This window comes from Natrix helvetica, assembly GCF_964273705.1.
Source record: "Natrix helvetica genome assembly, chromosome: 5".
NCBI classification, from domain to species: Eukaryota; Metazoa; Chordata; class Lepidosauria; order Squamata; family Natricidae; genus Natrix; species Natrix helvetica.
Window position 1 is genome coordinate 137358196 of NC_138551.1, and position 15992 is coordinate 137374187.

The window sequence follows — 15992 nt, forward strand, 5'->3', positions numbered from 1 at the left end:
ATTGCCGTCGGAGCGGGGCGCATCCTGCGCGGGTGGGAGGCTGGAGAATGTAGAGAGCTCAACTCTGCAGCTGCATTGAAAGCTCCGCAGTGATGCCGGCGTTCTTCTAACCTCACCTGGGCGCAGGTAAAAAAAAGGGGGGGCTGTGGACTCTTCCCAGAGGCCAGGAGAAGATCCGCTTCTCTCCCGCCCTCCCCCCCTTCAGAGAGCTGCAACCTGTCCCTGGCACCGCCGCTGCTCTGGACCTTCCCCAACCGCCGGCATAGAAGCGCCAAGCCAGGCTCCGTTTGGCCCCAGCCTGAGGCAGCGCAGCCTCGAAGGGAGAGGAACAGCTGGAGTCTGGTGAGAGTCGATCCGCTCCTCCCGAGAACCACTTTCTAGCCGCCTTGCTCTGCCTCCACGCACCCCAATCCCCCATCTCAGCAGACCCGTCTCCCTGCTGCCTGGTTGCTTCTTGCGGGGAAGCGCCGAGTGAGGCTGCCGCCCCGCCAGGGGATCCCAAGTCGGCTCTCGTCCCCTCCCCCAAGACGCCCTTCCCCTCGGCTGCGGGCTTCTCCCTCGCCTGCCCATCGGGGGTCTCTTTGCCTGGCTACTCGGCGAGGTTCCCCACAGCCTCTGGAAACGGAGCCCCGACGTAGCCCGGGAGGCAAGAGGCACAGAGCTGCCCACTATCCCCGCAATTGGGCTGGGCGGAAGGCCGTCCAGGCGCCCCCAACTCCACGGCCCTCCCGCCCCCTGCGCTCCCGCCGGGCTTCTTGGCGGGGCTCCGGGGCAGCCCCGAGGGCGGGTGGGAGGCGGGAACGGAGCTCAGAGAGGCTGCCCAGAGGACCAGGAGCCCGGAAAGCCAAAAAAAGTCAAAAAAGATATTAAAGAGAAATATTGATTAGAGGAAAGGGGGGGAGGGAAAGGGAGGGGAGGACCCCAGTTCCACCCCCTTTCTTAACGCCTTTCAAACATCCATAGAGCAAGGCAGGAGAATTGGGGCTTTTGCAATTTGAGGAGTTCCCTCTTGAGTGGAATCCCAGCGAAAATGCCAAAGAAAAACAGCGTTTGGGATACACTTTTATTCAGAGAAACAAGCAAAGGCCTAAACATGAAGAATGCAAGAGAAAAAGCTCCCTGCCTGTCTTTGCATGGAATCCATCACAATCCTGCAGAGACCCAGGAATTCCTCCTCTTTTCTTCTCTGCTGGAAGAAAACATGTTTCGTTTGGAATCCAATTGACAGGGAGACAGATCGATTAAAATAAATCATTATTTAGGTGTTTAATGGCATGATATTATTTATCTGTTTATTTTTCAGCTTTGCTGGCTTCAGATTTCAGCCTTCTAAGGTAAAAGAATAATAACAGAATTGGTCCAATGACTGTCCCGTCTCTTCTTAAAGCCTCCAGGGATGGAGCCCCCAGAGCTTCTGGAGGGAGGCCCTTCCACGGGTTAATTGTTCTCCCTGTCAGGAAATTTCTCCTTAATTCTAGATTGAATCTCTCCTGGATTAGTTTCCACCTGTTCTGCTTCTCCTGCCTTCGGGTGCTTTGGAGAAGAGCTCAACCCCCTTCTGTTCCTTCCCATCCTTCTCTTCATTAGCCTAGAATAGATTCTCAGTTCCTGCCATGGTTCACCATGGGATTCAGCCTCCAGATCCGCCCTCCTCTTTCTTGCTCCTCTCTGGACACTTTCTGGACTCTCAACACCTTCTTTGAATCCTGGTAACCAAAGCTGGATGTAGGATTCCAGGCCTGGTCTTATCAATATAAAGCACATACAGCATATAGTACAAAGAGTATATAACTTACATTAACTATATACTACAAAGTGTATATACAGTAACAGCAAATTAGTTCACAAAAAGAGAACTCTGATTTTTTTTAAAATTTTAGTTTCATTTTTAATCTTAAGCCAGCTTTGCTTGGAAGCTTTTGCAGTGATTTACGGTGGAAAACGCATCCTGATTTTCAAGAGAGCCCTGGTGTTTCTTCCAGGTCTCTTAAGAGGACTAATTTTGCTTCTTGACCAAATTACAAGGAAAAATAAATGTCTCCACTCTTAAAAACCAGCTGGTGAATTGCAGGGACAATTCTCACCCAAAGGTTGTGCCCAACATTGCCAGAAGCCCAGCTCTATTTTACTGTATGTTCTTCCCTCCCCCAAAAATCCAAACTTTTATTTTGCAATGATCAAAAATTCTCCATTTCAGCCAATTTATCAAAATTATCCAAAAATCTGTCAGTTTCTTTCCCCTGTGAATAAGCTTATTGTATGAATGTGAAAGAGTCCAGTTGCCTGTATGGCCACTTTCTGTTGTGCTAATTCTGTGTGTGTGTGTGTGTGTGTGTGTGAGAGAGAGAGAGAGAGAGAGAGAGAGAGAATGTATGTGTATATGTGATTTTGTTGTCTGCAGTCTAGTTGATTTTCTCACAAAGTGGGTAACTCACTTGGGCACTTCAGAAACGTGAAAAATAAACAAATACCCCGAGGCTCCCCCTCCTCTCTGCCCTCTCCCTCTCCAGCCCCTGACCTTCCCCCTCAGAGCTCCATGCAGCTTCTTCTCCAATGGGGTCTTTGCCCATCCTCAGTTTACAGCCAGAAGACTCTGCATGATTGGGGGTCCCTCACTTCCCCCCCCACTCTCCTCCGGACCCCTCCTGGAGGCAAAAAGGCCAGAGCCTCTTGTCTCTCTTGTCTGCCCAAAAGTTGGACAGACCAGCAGATCAAGGGAAGAGCTGGATGACAGAGTGGATTTTTAAAGCCTCCATTTGCACCCAGACTGACCAATCTCAAGCCAATAGGAATCCCACCCTGTGACCCTCTCCCCTCTCCTGAAAGGTGTCCTGTGTCTTTGTCCCTTTCCCTGGGCACAGGATGACTGCTGAGTCTGACTCTGTCCACTGCCTCAGACATTCAGCCAGACACGGAGTTCCCCACAGGTGTTTCCAAAACCATCAGGAGCCCCTGTGGATCCCCCTGAGAGACCCCCAGAGTGGAGAAGTCTCCCCCTTGCTTTTCTCCTAGAGATTATGAAGTTTCCCCTTCAGATCATGATCTGTCCGATCTCGGTCCGTCTCAGGAGTTGGAGGGTCTTCCTGGCCGGCCTCCCCTTTTCCTTCCCTGTGCTGATTATTGTGGTCCTTGGATTCAAATCTGGGGCTGTTTCTCTTCCCACCCAGGAGGAAGAGTTTTTTAAATCATCCCCTCCAATTTCACTCCCTTTCTTTCTCTGGCTGTGGGGGTCCCCAGACCGCCTCCCAGCCCTGGGCCCCAGTGGGTTTCTCTGTTTCTTTGGGAAAGATTCTCTTCCCCAATCAGAGCCTGCCTGAGTCCCATCATCCACTTCCCTCCCTGCCTAGGATCAGCTGAATTCCTCCATTCAGACCATAGGAAAAAGGGAGTTTGGACAGAGCCTCCAGCCACTCTCCATTCTTCCACACAGGAAGGTCACATTGACCGCCACCCCAAAGCCAAATCCCACTTGGCTTCCTGGACACCTCCGGTCATCACTCAGCTGAGGTCGCAGCCAGGCCAGGTTGGCTGAGAATTGGGGTGCAAAGGACCACAAACCCTCCACAAACCTCCCCAGCTACAACAGAATCTAAGACACAGACTGTGGCCTCACACACTCTCCTAAACGGTGGTTTTATGTGGCATCAGGAAAGGTCATATGGGATCAATCTCACAACACTCACCCTCTAGGGCTGATCCAGCTTTTGTCCCTGGTTGCAGATTGAAGATTGTGAATCCCACCCCTGTTTCTGTGGACCTAACACAGAAACACAGGACCTAAAAACCCAATAATCCAGGCTAACTGGAGTTATTATTTGTTCAGTGTCCACTAGAGGAATTTCCCTCCAGTAAAAAGCAGGACAGATTCCACAGATAAGAAGATGCACTCATATTTATACATTTCTGCAAAGAAAAAGAAAATGATAACCATCAGTATGTATATTTATGAATATTCATAATTAGCATGCATCAGCGTACCTTCATGTCCACCCACTGTTACTTTCCTCAAGAAAGAGATATTGTTTAAATAAAAAGAAATATATCAGTTCCGTTGCCACAGGATTTTGCATAAAATGAATTAAGAAACGAGGGTATGAAGGTTGCATGTCCATTAACTCTTTATTTCAATCTTGCTAACACATTCTCATTCCTCCAAGAAATTGGTTTCCTCATAATCTTCCAGGCACTCTTTATTTATTTGACTAAAATCATTGCCCCACTCACATATGGAGAATATTTGAAGTTGAAATTCTTCTGTCTCACATTTCCACATTTCTTCTGGCTGTGAGATGCTCCTTTGTGTTCAGGTCTGGCCTCAGAAGGATAATGTAGCACTTGGGGATGAAGATGCAGCCCAGCAGACCAGCACTGGAGGCCAGGATGGAGAAGACCTGAACAGCCACCATGTATTTCCCTTTGGTGCTCAGGTAGGTGGGCACAAAAGTCACCCAGTCACTGCTGAAGACCAGCATGCTGAAGGTGATCAGCTTGGCTTCGTTGAAGGCCCCAGGCAGATTCCTGGCCAGGAAAGCCACCGTGAAGCAGATGGTAGCCAGGAAGCCCATGTAGCTGAGGGTGATGTAGAACATGACAACGGCTCCTTCGTTGCATTGCAGGATGATTTCTCCAGGCTGGGAGTGGAGGTCAGAGTCAGGGAAGGGGGGAGAAACTCCCAGCCAGATGGAGCAGATGATAATTTGGACAGCAGAAGAAGAAAGGATGATGGAGTTGGCCAAGCTCTTCCCCAGCCATCTCTTCACTTGGTTTCCTGGTTTTGTGGCCAGGAAAGCCAGCACCACCGTGATGGTTTTGGCCAAGAGAGAAGAAATGGCAACTGAGAAGATGATGCTGAAAACCGTTTGTCGGAGAAGGCAGGTGGCTTTCCTTGGTTGACCAATGAAGAGAGAAGGAGACAAGAAGCAAAGCAGGAGGGAGAAAAGGAGGATGTAGGAGAGGTCCCGGTTGTTGGCTTTGACAATGGCCGTTTCTCGGTGTTTAATGAAGATGATTAAAGCAAGGCCTGTGGTTAGGAACAAGAGTAGTGCAAAAGAGACCAGGATGATGCCCAGATGTTCTTCAAAAGACAGGAAGGTTACAACTTTGGGGATACATTGGACTCTGTCCACATTTGGATATTTATCATCTGGACACTTGGTGCATTTTTCTGCATCTGAGAAACCAAAAATCATTTTTCTTTAAAATTCTGTCCTTTTATTTTTCGTTAAAACTAGCATAAGAAGGATGTAATTTTTTTTTTAAAAGTAGCTAGGTATATGAAGTTGAGGAAAGTCCTAGGGTGTTAATTATTTCTGGTGTAATGTGTAATGTAACCCGTGGTGGGTTTCTGCCGGTCCGCACCAGTTCAGGCGAACAGGTTGGTCAATGGACCCGGAAGTAAGTTCCTGCCCCGGCCCTGTCACTCACTCGGTCGCTTGCCCCCGCCCGTCCAGAAGCCGCTCCATTGCTCACTCCTCCCGCCCATCTGCACTATCCTAGCCCAGCCGACCGCTCACTGATTGGCTACCTCACCAATCGCCCCGCCCGCCTCTAAGAACCCTATCTAAACCCACTTACCTTTTTTCCTGTTTGGCGCTCTATTGCTGTCTGCCGACTCCGATGAGGTAAGTAAGCTGCAACTTAGCATGGGGGGGGGGGGGCTGCTGTGGCCCTGTACTATAAGCGAGTCCGGTGACCTTCTGCGGCCTTGCAAGGATCCCGGGCTCGCTTATAGCACAGGGCCACATGGCCGCCAGAAAGCGCTGGGGTGGGGACGGCGGCGGGAGCTTACGTGGCGCGGACGGTCCACGTTCGGGGACCTTGCAAGGCCTTGGTGTTTTTTTGCATCGGGGCGTGCTGCAAGAGAGAGGGAGTAAAGACCTTTTCCGGATTGTTGGTGGTGGAGGTGCGGGCACGTGCTCACTAAAGCAAGTCAGGGGAACTCCTTTGTGCCAGCTGGAAAAGGTCTTCACTCCCCCCCTCTTGCAACATGCCCCAATGCAAAAAATGGCCAGATTGGCGCACTTGGGGCTGCTGCTGCAATGTCCAGGGAGGCTAAACCAAGCCGCGCGCCTCTCCCAGCCACTTTCGCGGCTTCCCGGAGCGCCAAGAACCTTCACGCTCTTCTCCGCGCTCTCCTCGGCAATAGACCAGAAACGGTGGGGGCTGGAAACCCTAACCACAAACGTCGATTCTGGTCATCTATTGCAGTCATGAAGAGCCAAGGAGAACGCGGATAAGAGCTCGAAGGTTAGGGTTACTGGGCAACGTGTGTGTGTGTGTGTGTGTGTGTGTGTGTGTGAGGTTGGAGTTACGCCCCCCTGCACCCTCCCTCCCAGGGGTCGAAGCATTTGAAAGGGACAGGCAGGCTGCCACAGCTCCACTGAGAAGACATTTCTGAGTAGAGAAACTTCTCCAGTTGGGCTACACCCGAGCTGATGGAGCACCGGCAACCGCCAGCCCGTCGCCAGGGAGACAGCCAGTGAGGTGAGCCGCGTGGTTGCTCCAATCGCACGGGCACAGCCGCACCGGAGAAGTTTCTCTTCTCAGAAATGTCTTCTCAGTGGAGCTCCTGAAAGGGGCAGGCAGGCTGCCACAGCTCCACTGAGAAGACATTTTTGAGAAGAGAAACTTCTCCAGTTGGGCTACACCCGAGCTGATGGAGCACCGGCAACCGCCGGCCCGTCACCAGGGAGACAGCCAGTGAGGTGAGCTGCATGGTTGCTCCGATCGCACGGGCGCAGCTGGACAGGGGAAGTTTCTCTTCTCAGAAATGTCTTCTCAGTGGAGCTGTGGCAGCCTGCCTGTCCCTTTCAGGAGCTTTGACTCTCAGGGAGGGTGCGGGGGGGGCATAAAGGGAGCCGCAGCTCCTGTGAATGGGGGCGGCAGAGTTCGGCTTCTCTCTGCCATTTAAAGGAGAAAGATAGGACAAAAAGGAGAAAGAGAAGGAGAAAGAGGAGGTGGAGGTGGAGGATAGTGGGATCCTTGCTGCTTTCTGAGCTTGGTGGTTTTCTTACAGACATTTCATTACCAAAGTAGGTAACATCATCAGTGCTAGAAGGGAGTGGGGTGTGGGGGGGAAGGAGGAGAAAGGACAAAAAGGAAAAAGAGAGGGAGAAAGAGGAGGTGGGGGAAAGTGGGATCCTTGCTGCTTTCTGAGCTTGGTGGTTTTCTTACAGACATTTCATTACCAAACTAGGTAGCATCATCAGTGCTAGAAAGAGTGGGATATATTGAGAGGAGGAAGGGGGGGGAGGGAGACGACAGTGGGGTCCTTGGTGTTCCCCGAGCTTGGTGGTTTTCTTGCAGACATTTCATGACCCAGCTAGGTATATCACACCAATGACAATAAAATATCTGCAAGCAAACCATCAAGACCACAGGGCATTTATTTCTTCATTTATTAAATTAATATGCCTCCTGCCTCGTGGTCATCACGATCTCCTCATCAGGACCTTCCACAATGACCAGCCTTAGAATTACATCTCCACAATCTCAAATTTTATTTATTGTGTATAGAATATTTTTAATGGTTTTATTTTAATTTATTATGTATAGAATATTTGTAATGATTTTATTTTAATTTATTGTGTGTAGAATATCTTTTTTAAAAATTAATTTTAAGGAATTTTTATTTATTTATTGTTTTTATAGAATGTTTATTACAAGAAATGTTATTCCTTTTTGCAAATGTTTTATTTGTGATGCAATATGTTGCTTTTAAGTGTACAGGTTGGTGCATGGTTTATGTGTCTCAAAGTGGCTTCTTTTCTATGGGCAGGCCAGGTTGGTGCAAGGCAGCTTTGCCAGATTTTGTGTGTTTCTGTGTGATACCTGGTTGTTTAGGTAATTGTGAGGTGGTTGCTGCTTCTGTGAGCTTCCTGGCACTGCCCTTTATAATTTCCTACAATGCCTTGATGGTTTTTATTCCAGAGGCTTTGTCTTTCCTGTCCTTCGGGTTAGGGAAAAAAACTGGTTTCATCTGCAGTCTTTTGGGGGGAAATTGTTGGTTTTTTGGTATTTTCCTGGCACTGTCATAGTTTGTGTGTGTGGGTGTGTAATGTCCTGCAGTTATCTACACATTAATAATGATCAAGTACTAATAATATTTCCTTATACATTTTAGTGACCTTTCCTTACATAATTGGTGTTTTCTTTCATACTTTTAGATTTCTAATTGCTGTTTCTGTTAGTTAGCAATTGATAAAACAAATCCCACATGAAAAGGTATTCGAAGCCTTCTTGATTTTAATTGTCAATTTATTCATTCCTGCACATTCTAATATTTATTCATTTTCATAACTTTGTTTTTCCACTGTTGTGCAAACACAATTCCAGCAGCTGCTAACATGTGTAAAATTAAATATGTATTGTATTCCCTTTGAAATACAAGTAGTAAGTAGTAGCTACTTACCTTCTGTAAGTAGCTCTTTTATTGTTTTGTGTACTTATTTTAATCTTATTTAAGTAGTAAGTGCACAAAATAATAAATTTCCTTTTTTATATCTTGTTTTTGTAGATCATCGATTGGGGCAAGAATTCAGTGACATCGTCTTGGCCACTCCCACCCGGTCACATGACCGGCAAGCCACTCCTACCTGGTCACATGGCTGGCAAGCCACTCCCACCCAGTCACATGGCCAGCAAGCCACTCCCACCTGGTCACACGGCTGGCAAGCCACTCCCACCCAGTCACATGGCCAGCAAGCCACTCCCACAAAGGAGGCCATATCCACAGAGTAGGTTCCCAAAAATTTTGAAACCCACCACTGAATGTAACTTATAGGAAGCTACATTATTAGAGGTTAATAATGAATCGTATAATCTTTTTAGGCAAACATCTTGTGTCCTGCCACATGGCAGTTAATATACTGGACTTAGATGAAATCTACAGTATCTTATAACATCTGGAAGTAAGCTGGAATTCAGGAGAAATTTCCTAACAGTGAGGACAATTAACCAGTGGAACAGCTGGCCTTCAGAAGCTGTGGATGCTTCAACATTGGAGGTTTTTAAGGAGAGACTGGACAGTCACTTGTCTGAAATGGTATCGGGTCTCCTGCTTGAGCAGGGGATATGACTAGAAAACCTCCAAGGTCCCTTCCAGCTCTCTACTGATTGATTGATCTACATGACAGGCAGAATATTTGTGTAATGAGTCCCCCTCCCATAACTATCCACAGCACCACATTATGGACCAGTGACACCTTCTCAGTGACCCTCAAGGGGGGAATCCAATATACAGTGAATTGCAAGGTCTTTCAGAAGGTGGACCTAATACAATTCATCAAGTTTCAAAGAATTCAGATCTTCCTAGAAAGGTGAACTTAGCAGCACATATCCAGACTAAAAAGCAGGGTGTAGGAATGGAGGAAAGGTTACGTACAGCCATGCGCAGCACACTGCCATGATCTCAGTAGCTGGTTACCTCAGATTCCTATGAGCTCACCTAATTAGCAGTGCCAGACATCATCTAGATATGTAAGACTCTATCCTGGCTGGGATGTTCTTAAGAGATTGACAAGGAGAATGCACCAATAAGATGCTGTTGCTATATGCTCTTTGCTTTGCTTGTGAAAACTGTATAAAAAGAATAAACTCTGCAAGAGGCAGACAGAGAATTTGGAATGAACCCTGTGATGTCTGGACTCTGAATCCATCAGCAGCGGAGATGTTTCCTCTGTTGCTAGTAAAGCTTGCCCAGTCTGCCACCCCCTCCTCCCATCTCCTCCCAGCCCCTCCTTCAAAGTCTTTTTGATTTACTTCCTTTTAGATAAGAAATTGTGCAGGTTAAAAAAAAACTGGTGAACTTCAATCCAACTTTTAACTTGCACTTCCATGAAAATGTTCTGGATGGATCCACTTCCACAAAGCCTCCCATTTTCCTCAATGTGACCCACCTTCCTGAGTGGAGAAGGTCCCCTCCGGACAAGGAACGCAGTCATAGCAGCAAACTGGCTCTCCTTCTCGAGCCCTCTTGACAAATCCAGGATGACAATTTTCCACACATTTGGACTGAGGCAGGGACTGAGGCAGGGACTGAACAGAAAAATGAGGATTGCCAAATAAAATGTGTTAGTAGTCAACATTCATGGAAAATAGAGATAGACATTGACATTAGCCAAATAGCCTCTGGTCTTCATGTAAGTAAATATGAAATATTTGACTTCTTCTAAGAAGATGCAGGAGGTATAACTAACTACTGGCAGATTCTTCACGTAGTTCCTCCCTTTTGCTTTTGGCATTTAACATTACAATAAAGTACTTTTCTACCAATAAAGTCTAATAAAATCAGGAGGGATGGGATTGAAAAAAGATGTACATATGATGATATATTCATATTAAAACTGATAATAAAATTTATTGTAAAAGATTTAGGAAACATTTATTCCATTAGATTTTTATTATGAAATTAATATGATGAAAAAAGAAACTCTTGAAAGATTTCCATAAAACATGGCAAAGATCTTGAAAGATTTCCATAAAACATGGCAAAGCCCCTCCACTTAGGTCCCGTCTGTTGAAGAACTACAATCAGATGATACCAACTGGCATGGAAGGCCAACCACCCTGGAGACTCTAGGCTTTGCACACTTGAAATGGGACCTCAGGCTTTGGGAAACAGAGAAAAGACACCAAAATTTCTCTCACCTTATTGAGCAACTTCAGCTCTGAAAGAGCATCTTGTCTGATAGAAAGTCTCTGTCTTTTAAAATACGCCAAAGTCTTTCTCTTGGCACCAAGAACCAAGAAGCTGCCAATGCCCAGATCTGCTGTTATCTCTCCATTTTGGTCCAAATACAGTTTTCTCTCAGAAATATTCCAAAATTCATTCTTCTCCAGAAAGGGATGAAACTAGAATGGGAACATCCAGGAATTTGAAAAGCAGAAAACTTTGTTTCTTATCCCACATTGAATCTTTCTTCTACAATTATCTAATCTCGAAATATGGTTAAATAGGATACAAATACTGCCAATATCTTCATAAGTGAATGAAAAAGTTTGAGAAAAATTTGTCAATCACATACTGACAAAATATAAGGAAAATATAATTGACACAGTTGGTCAATTATAGGGAACATTCTAGAGCAGATGACAAATAAAATGAACAGAGAAAAAAAAGATGATCCATAAACCTTTTGAAAACAACAGATAGATTCCCAGAAAGCATGGGTTGATCAAGAAGAAATCTGTCAGGCTAATCTTCTCCCTGGTCATCCTGATGGAAAATATCTCCAGATGTGCTAATTCTAATTAATTGCGATGCGACATTAAATTTTTTTTGAAAATTTGAAAGAACAAATCTCCCACCAACACTTTTCTCAGCCTGAAAAATTAGTGAGGATCCTTTCTGAGTTTCTTTCTCTCCCATTATGCAGCTGCAGGATTCTCCCCTCTTCTCTGATCTTTCCCTAGGCAGCCTCTCTTCCCCTCATCCCAAAAGTCATTCTCACATATCATCACACTTCCTAAATAGATTATGGGAACTCTGGTGATAGAACTGGATTTCAGTAAAAGACTCACAAACAATTTTTGTGATGTGATTGGAAACCTGAGGGTTGGTATGAAAGTGGATAAAAACTGTCTTCAAAATGAAACTCAAATAATGTTTAACCCTTTTTAATATTTCCATAAAACCTGAATGTGATGGATAACAATTTGCCATTGGTCATCAATTTTTCTATGTTGTCATTAATATGGTCATTAATACTATCTTAAAGTAACCGAATTTGATGTGATTTAAAGAATATGAAGTCTTTCAACTTAAAAGCCTTATTTGAAACTTCATTTAAAACGTTTTCCAAAACTTGTATTTTACCTTTTGGAATAAAATAAAATTTTATAAAGGAATATCAAGTTTCCCGAAACAATATTTATGATTAGCACACAGTAGAAAAATATCTGCTTTTTAGCTACTAGGACTTGACTAACAATATATTCTCATATAAGAAGATTAATGATGGACTAGAAGAAAGATGAGGGATACCAAATTTGATATTTATGTTTGTGAAAATGATCTCAAAATCGTAGTTAACTGGAAACAGAATCTGAGTCAGCCGGGAGATGTCCATGGAAAGAAGGCAAATGCAGCCATAAGAATCTGAGGATGTGAACATTCTGGTTTGGGGAGACCCCAACTCAAGGACCAGGTCCCCTTGCAGGCATCACACTTGGAGGAGAATTTGCACAAAATCTACCTGAACTTCAGGGAAGGACAAGGAAGCCAAGGAAGAGATCAAAGGAGCTGCTCTTAGCCTTGAGGAAAGACAGCAAGGAGAAGAGCTGAAGACCAAGAGGAGTCTGGGAGCCCCTTTTCCAATTGAAACAATCTCTCGGTTGAGGAAGGGAGGATACAGCCAGTGGTGGGATTCAGACGGTCCGGCCCGGCTTGAGTGAACCTGTAGTAAAAATTCTGCCTCGCCCCACCCTATCCCACCACTACTTGCCTCGCAGGTCTTGGCTGGTGTCTTACAGTCATAGCTGCAGCTGCTCTTTGGCTCCCTGGCCTCGACCATGTGGCCACGCACCTCAGCCTGTTTGCCTGCCTTTGCAGTGGCCTCCTGCTCGTCTTGGCCTGCTCCCGAATGCCCACCTCAGGCTGCTCCCAACCACTCCAGCAGAGGCCATTCTTCACCTTTTCCCTCTTTCCTTTCCTTTCCCTTTTCGTTTTTCCTTCCCTTCCCATTCCCTCCATTTTTCATCCTTTCCTTCTTTCCCCTTTCCTTTCCTTTCCCTCCCCCTTCCTTCCTTCCTTCCTTCCTTCCTTCCTTCCTTCCTTCCTTCCTTCCTTCCTTCCTTCCTTCTTTCCTTCCTCCCATCCTTCCTTCCTGGGGTTCTGAGGGAGAGTCAGGGGACCCCTTTCCTCCTTGACTCCATCCCCAACATCTGCTCTGATGGCAATTATGGCTGAAAGGCCTTTGGAAGCTGGGGCTACCCCCTCCCCCTCCCCATTGCAGAAACTGCTCTTCCTGCAGAATTGGGATCTTTCAGATCTTCTTCTCCTGCCCCCCCTCTTCCCCCCTGCACAGTCTCAGTTGCTGCTTGAAGGGGGGGGGAGATTTCTGGTTTTGCAGGACTGAGAGGAAAAAGGGAAGGGTGAACAGGCCCTCCAAGGCTGCCCACCCATTTGCGTTTCTGCAGCCAAATTCTACCCCCGAACATAAGCCCCCCCCAATCCTGCAGGGATGGGCCCGTAAGTGGGCAGCGTGTTGGGGGAGAGGCTGCAGCAGCTCCGCGGTGACCGGAGGGTGGGAGGAAAGTTCAGCCAGGTCCACCTGGGGGGGGGGGATTGACCAGCTCAGCCAACAGATTTCAATCGTCCCTCCTGGCTCACCCGAGCCACTCCAATTTCCCCCCTGGCCAAAGGCGCCTCCAGCTAAAAGCCCCTCAGTGGACACCCCACACACACGCCCCCCAACATGGATTTCAGAATGATGCTTCTCCCAAAGAAGTTCTGGGGAACCCAACCCCCCCCCCCCACTGCCCCTTCCAGAGCCCAGAAAACTCCCAGGCAAAGCAGCGCCGCCTCGCTCTCAGGAGTGGGGGAGAGAATGGATGGGAGGAAAGAAAAACTTGGGGAAGAGGGAGGGAGATCCAGAGGAAATGGGGAGAGGCCCTCGCCTCATTTCCACCTCCTCCCAGGCGGCCCACAAAGTTGAAAAGCTTCTGATTCCTCACTCTCTCTTTTTCTTTTTCCTTTTCCCCCATCTCTCGCTCTTACTCTCTCTCTCTCTCTCTCTCTCTCTCTCTCTCTCTCTCTCTCTCTCACACACACACACACACACACACACACACACACACACACTCACTCTTCTCCCTTCAAGTCCCCCTTCTCTGCCTGCTCCAGAGAGAGAAGCTTGCCTGCGCAGAAGAGACACCGATCGAAGTTCGTCCCAGTAAGTTAATCAGCCGGGCTTTCCTGGGATGTGAGCGATGCTGCCGGGCACTTGGAAAGAACTTCGGCCACCGGCCCACCACTAAAATCAAACAATGAGGTGAGGCGCAGAGCTGGTTGGAAGAGGGTGTGTGTGTGTGTGTGTGTGTGTGTGTGTGTGTAAAATGGGCGGTTTAATCCAAACGAGTTTTTGTTTCAGGTGGATCTCCTAGCTTTGGAAGGAGGAAAGGAAGGGGTAGCAAGAGAGAGAAAGAAAGTGAGAGACGAAAGAAAAGGAAAAAGAAAGAAAAGGAAAAGAAAGAAAAGGAGAGAGAGAAAGAAAGAGGGAGTTATGGAAGGAAGGGAAAGAAAGAAAGAGAGGGAGGAGGAAGTGAATGAGATCTAGTTGGATGGATGGGTCAATAGATACATGGAGGGAGGGAGGGAGGGAGGGAAAGAGAGAAAATGAGAGGAAGGAAGGACACAAACCATGGCTTCAGAAGACTCTTTCAAACAGCACAACAATGTTTGAAAGGGCTGGAAGGGATCTTGGAGGTCATTTTCTAGTCCAACCCCTGCTCTAGTAGGGTCAGAAGGGACCTTGGAAGCCATCTAGTCCAACCCCCTGCTCCAGCTGGAGACCTTACATCCTCTGGATTATTTTGGTGCCTCTAAGAGAGAGGAAAATTGCCAGAAAAGGGAAGGAGTTTACTAGAACAAGGCTGCCATGCAGAGAAAGGCAGAGACAGTCCTTGACTTATGACAATTGAGCCCAACATTTTGGTTGCTATGCAAGAGCATTGTTAAGTGAGCTTTGCCACATTTTACTCAATCCATGACATCTCCTGGCTCTAACAGTCATGTGCAGGCTAGGGAAGAACATCTGAAGGCCTGTGTAATGTTCTAATGTGCAGAAGTGATAGTTAAATGTGTGGCAGAAAGTGAACTCTGGATGTGTTTTTCCAAACTCAATAAGTGAGGTTGAATGTGTATCGTTTTAGAAGAGCTGTGTGTGTGTGTGTGTGTGTGTGTGTGTGCACATACAATGTATAAAGTAGATAATGTATCATTTTGTGTGCCTATACACACACTATACCTTGTAATATGTATGTACACATATGGCATATATACATAGGATTAAATTGTTTATTTTAGATGTTCATTAGTAGTAAATAAATAGACAGGGAAATTGTATCTTGTTGACTCAAGGAGAGGCCAGGCAAGGTACCCATTGACGTGAGTGATGTAAAGTTGGCCACGCCCACCCAATCACATGACCACCAAGCCATGCCCACCCAGTTACATGACCACCAAGTCACACCCACCCAATCACATGACCACCAAACCATGATCACCCAGTCACATGACCACCAACCCACACCCACCCAGTCACAAGAGGAGAGAGGAGGGGTTGGGCTAGATGGTCTCAGGGTCTCCTCCTAATTTATAAAGGTTGTCATGCCACAACATGTACCGTATTTTTCGGAGTATAAGATGCACCGGAATATAAGACACACCAAGGATTTGAAGAGGCAATTTTTTTAAAAAAAAGTAGGTAGGAAGGTAGAGGGAGAGAAAGAGAGAGAAATACAGTAGGTAGGTAGGGAGAGAGAGAGAGTAGTTAGGTAGGGAGGTAGGGAGGTAGATAAAGGGATAGGCAGAGAGAGAGAAATAGAGAGAGATATAGAGATAGAGAAAAACAGTAGGTAGGTAGGGATAGAGAAAGAAGGTAGGTACGTAGAGGGATAGAGAGAGAAATAAAAAGAAATAGAAAAATACAGTAGGGAGGGAGGGAGAAAGAGTAGGTAAATAGGTAGATGTTTCCAGGAGTATTTATCCATGTGCTGGAGAAGGAAATCGCTGACAATCTGCAGCACCTAAGACTTTGTTTCTGCTGGCAAAGCACTTGATCAATGTAATTCTCATCAACCAGTTAAAGAGCTTTCCAAGAGGGGGAAAAAGTTTTTACACTCTGCAAACCTCCCCAAAACAGCCCATTTTTGTAAAAACGCCCCCCCTTTTTAAAAAAGTCATGAATAGCCTTGGGGGGCTTGCAGAGTGCTGCTGGTTGGGGGGGGGGGCAAAATTGAGCAAAAATGGCCCATTTTTTTGCAAAAATAAG

General features: G+C 46.5%; 1 protein-coding gene across 1 annotated transcript in view; it reads right to left on the reverse strand.

Annotated features, from left to right (window-relative positions):
- Positions 1-589: 589 nt before the first annotated feature.
- Positions 590-15992, reverse strand: part of LOC309392720 (vomeronasal type-2 receptor 26-like) — a gene marked incomplete at both ends in the record, with an annotated part of 28920 nt that continues 13517 nt past the window's right edge. Inside the window, 5 exons of the mRNA XM_081954147.1 lie at positions 590-816; positions 3684-3757; positions 4264-5170; positions 9897-10023; positions 10648-10851. Of these exons, the coding sequence (XP_081810273.1) occupies positions 590-816; positions 3684-3757; positions 4264-5170; positions 9897-10023; positions 10648-10851 (1539 nt within the window). The remainder of the gene's footprint in view (positions 817-3683; positions 3758-4263; positions 5171-9896; positions 10024-10647; positions 10852-15992) is intronic.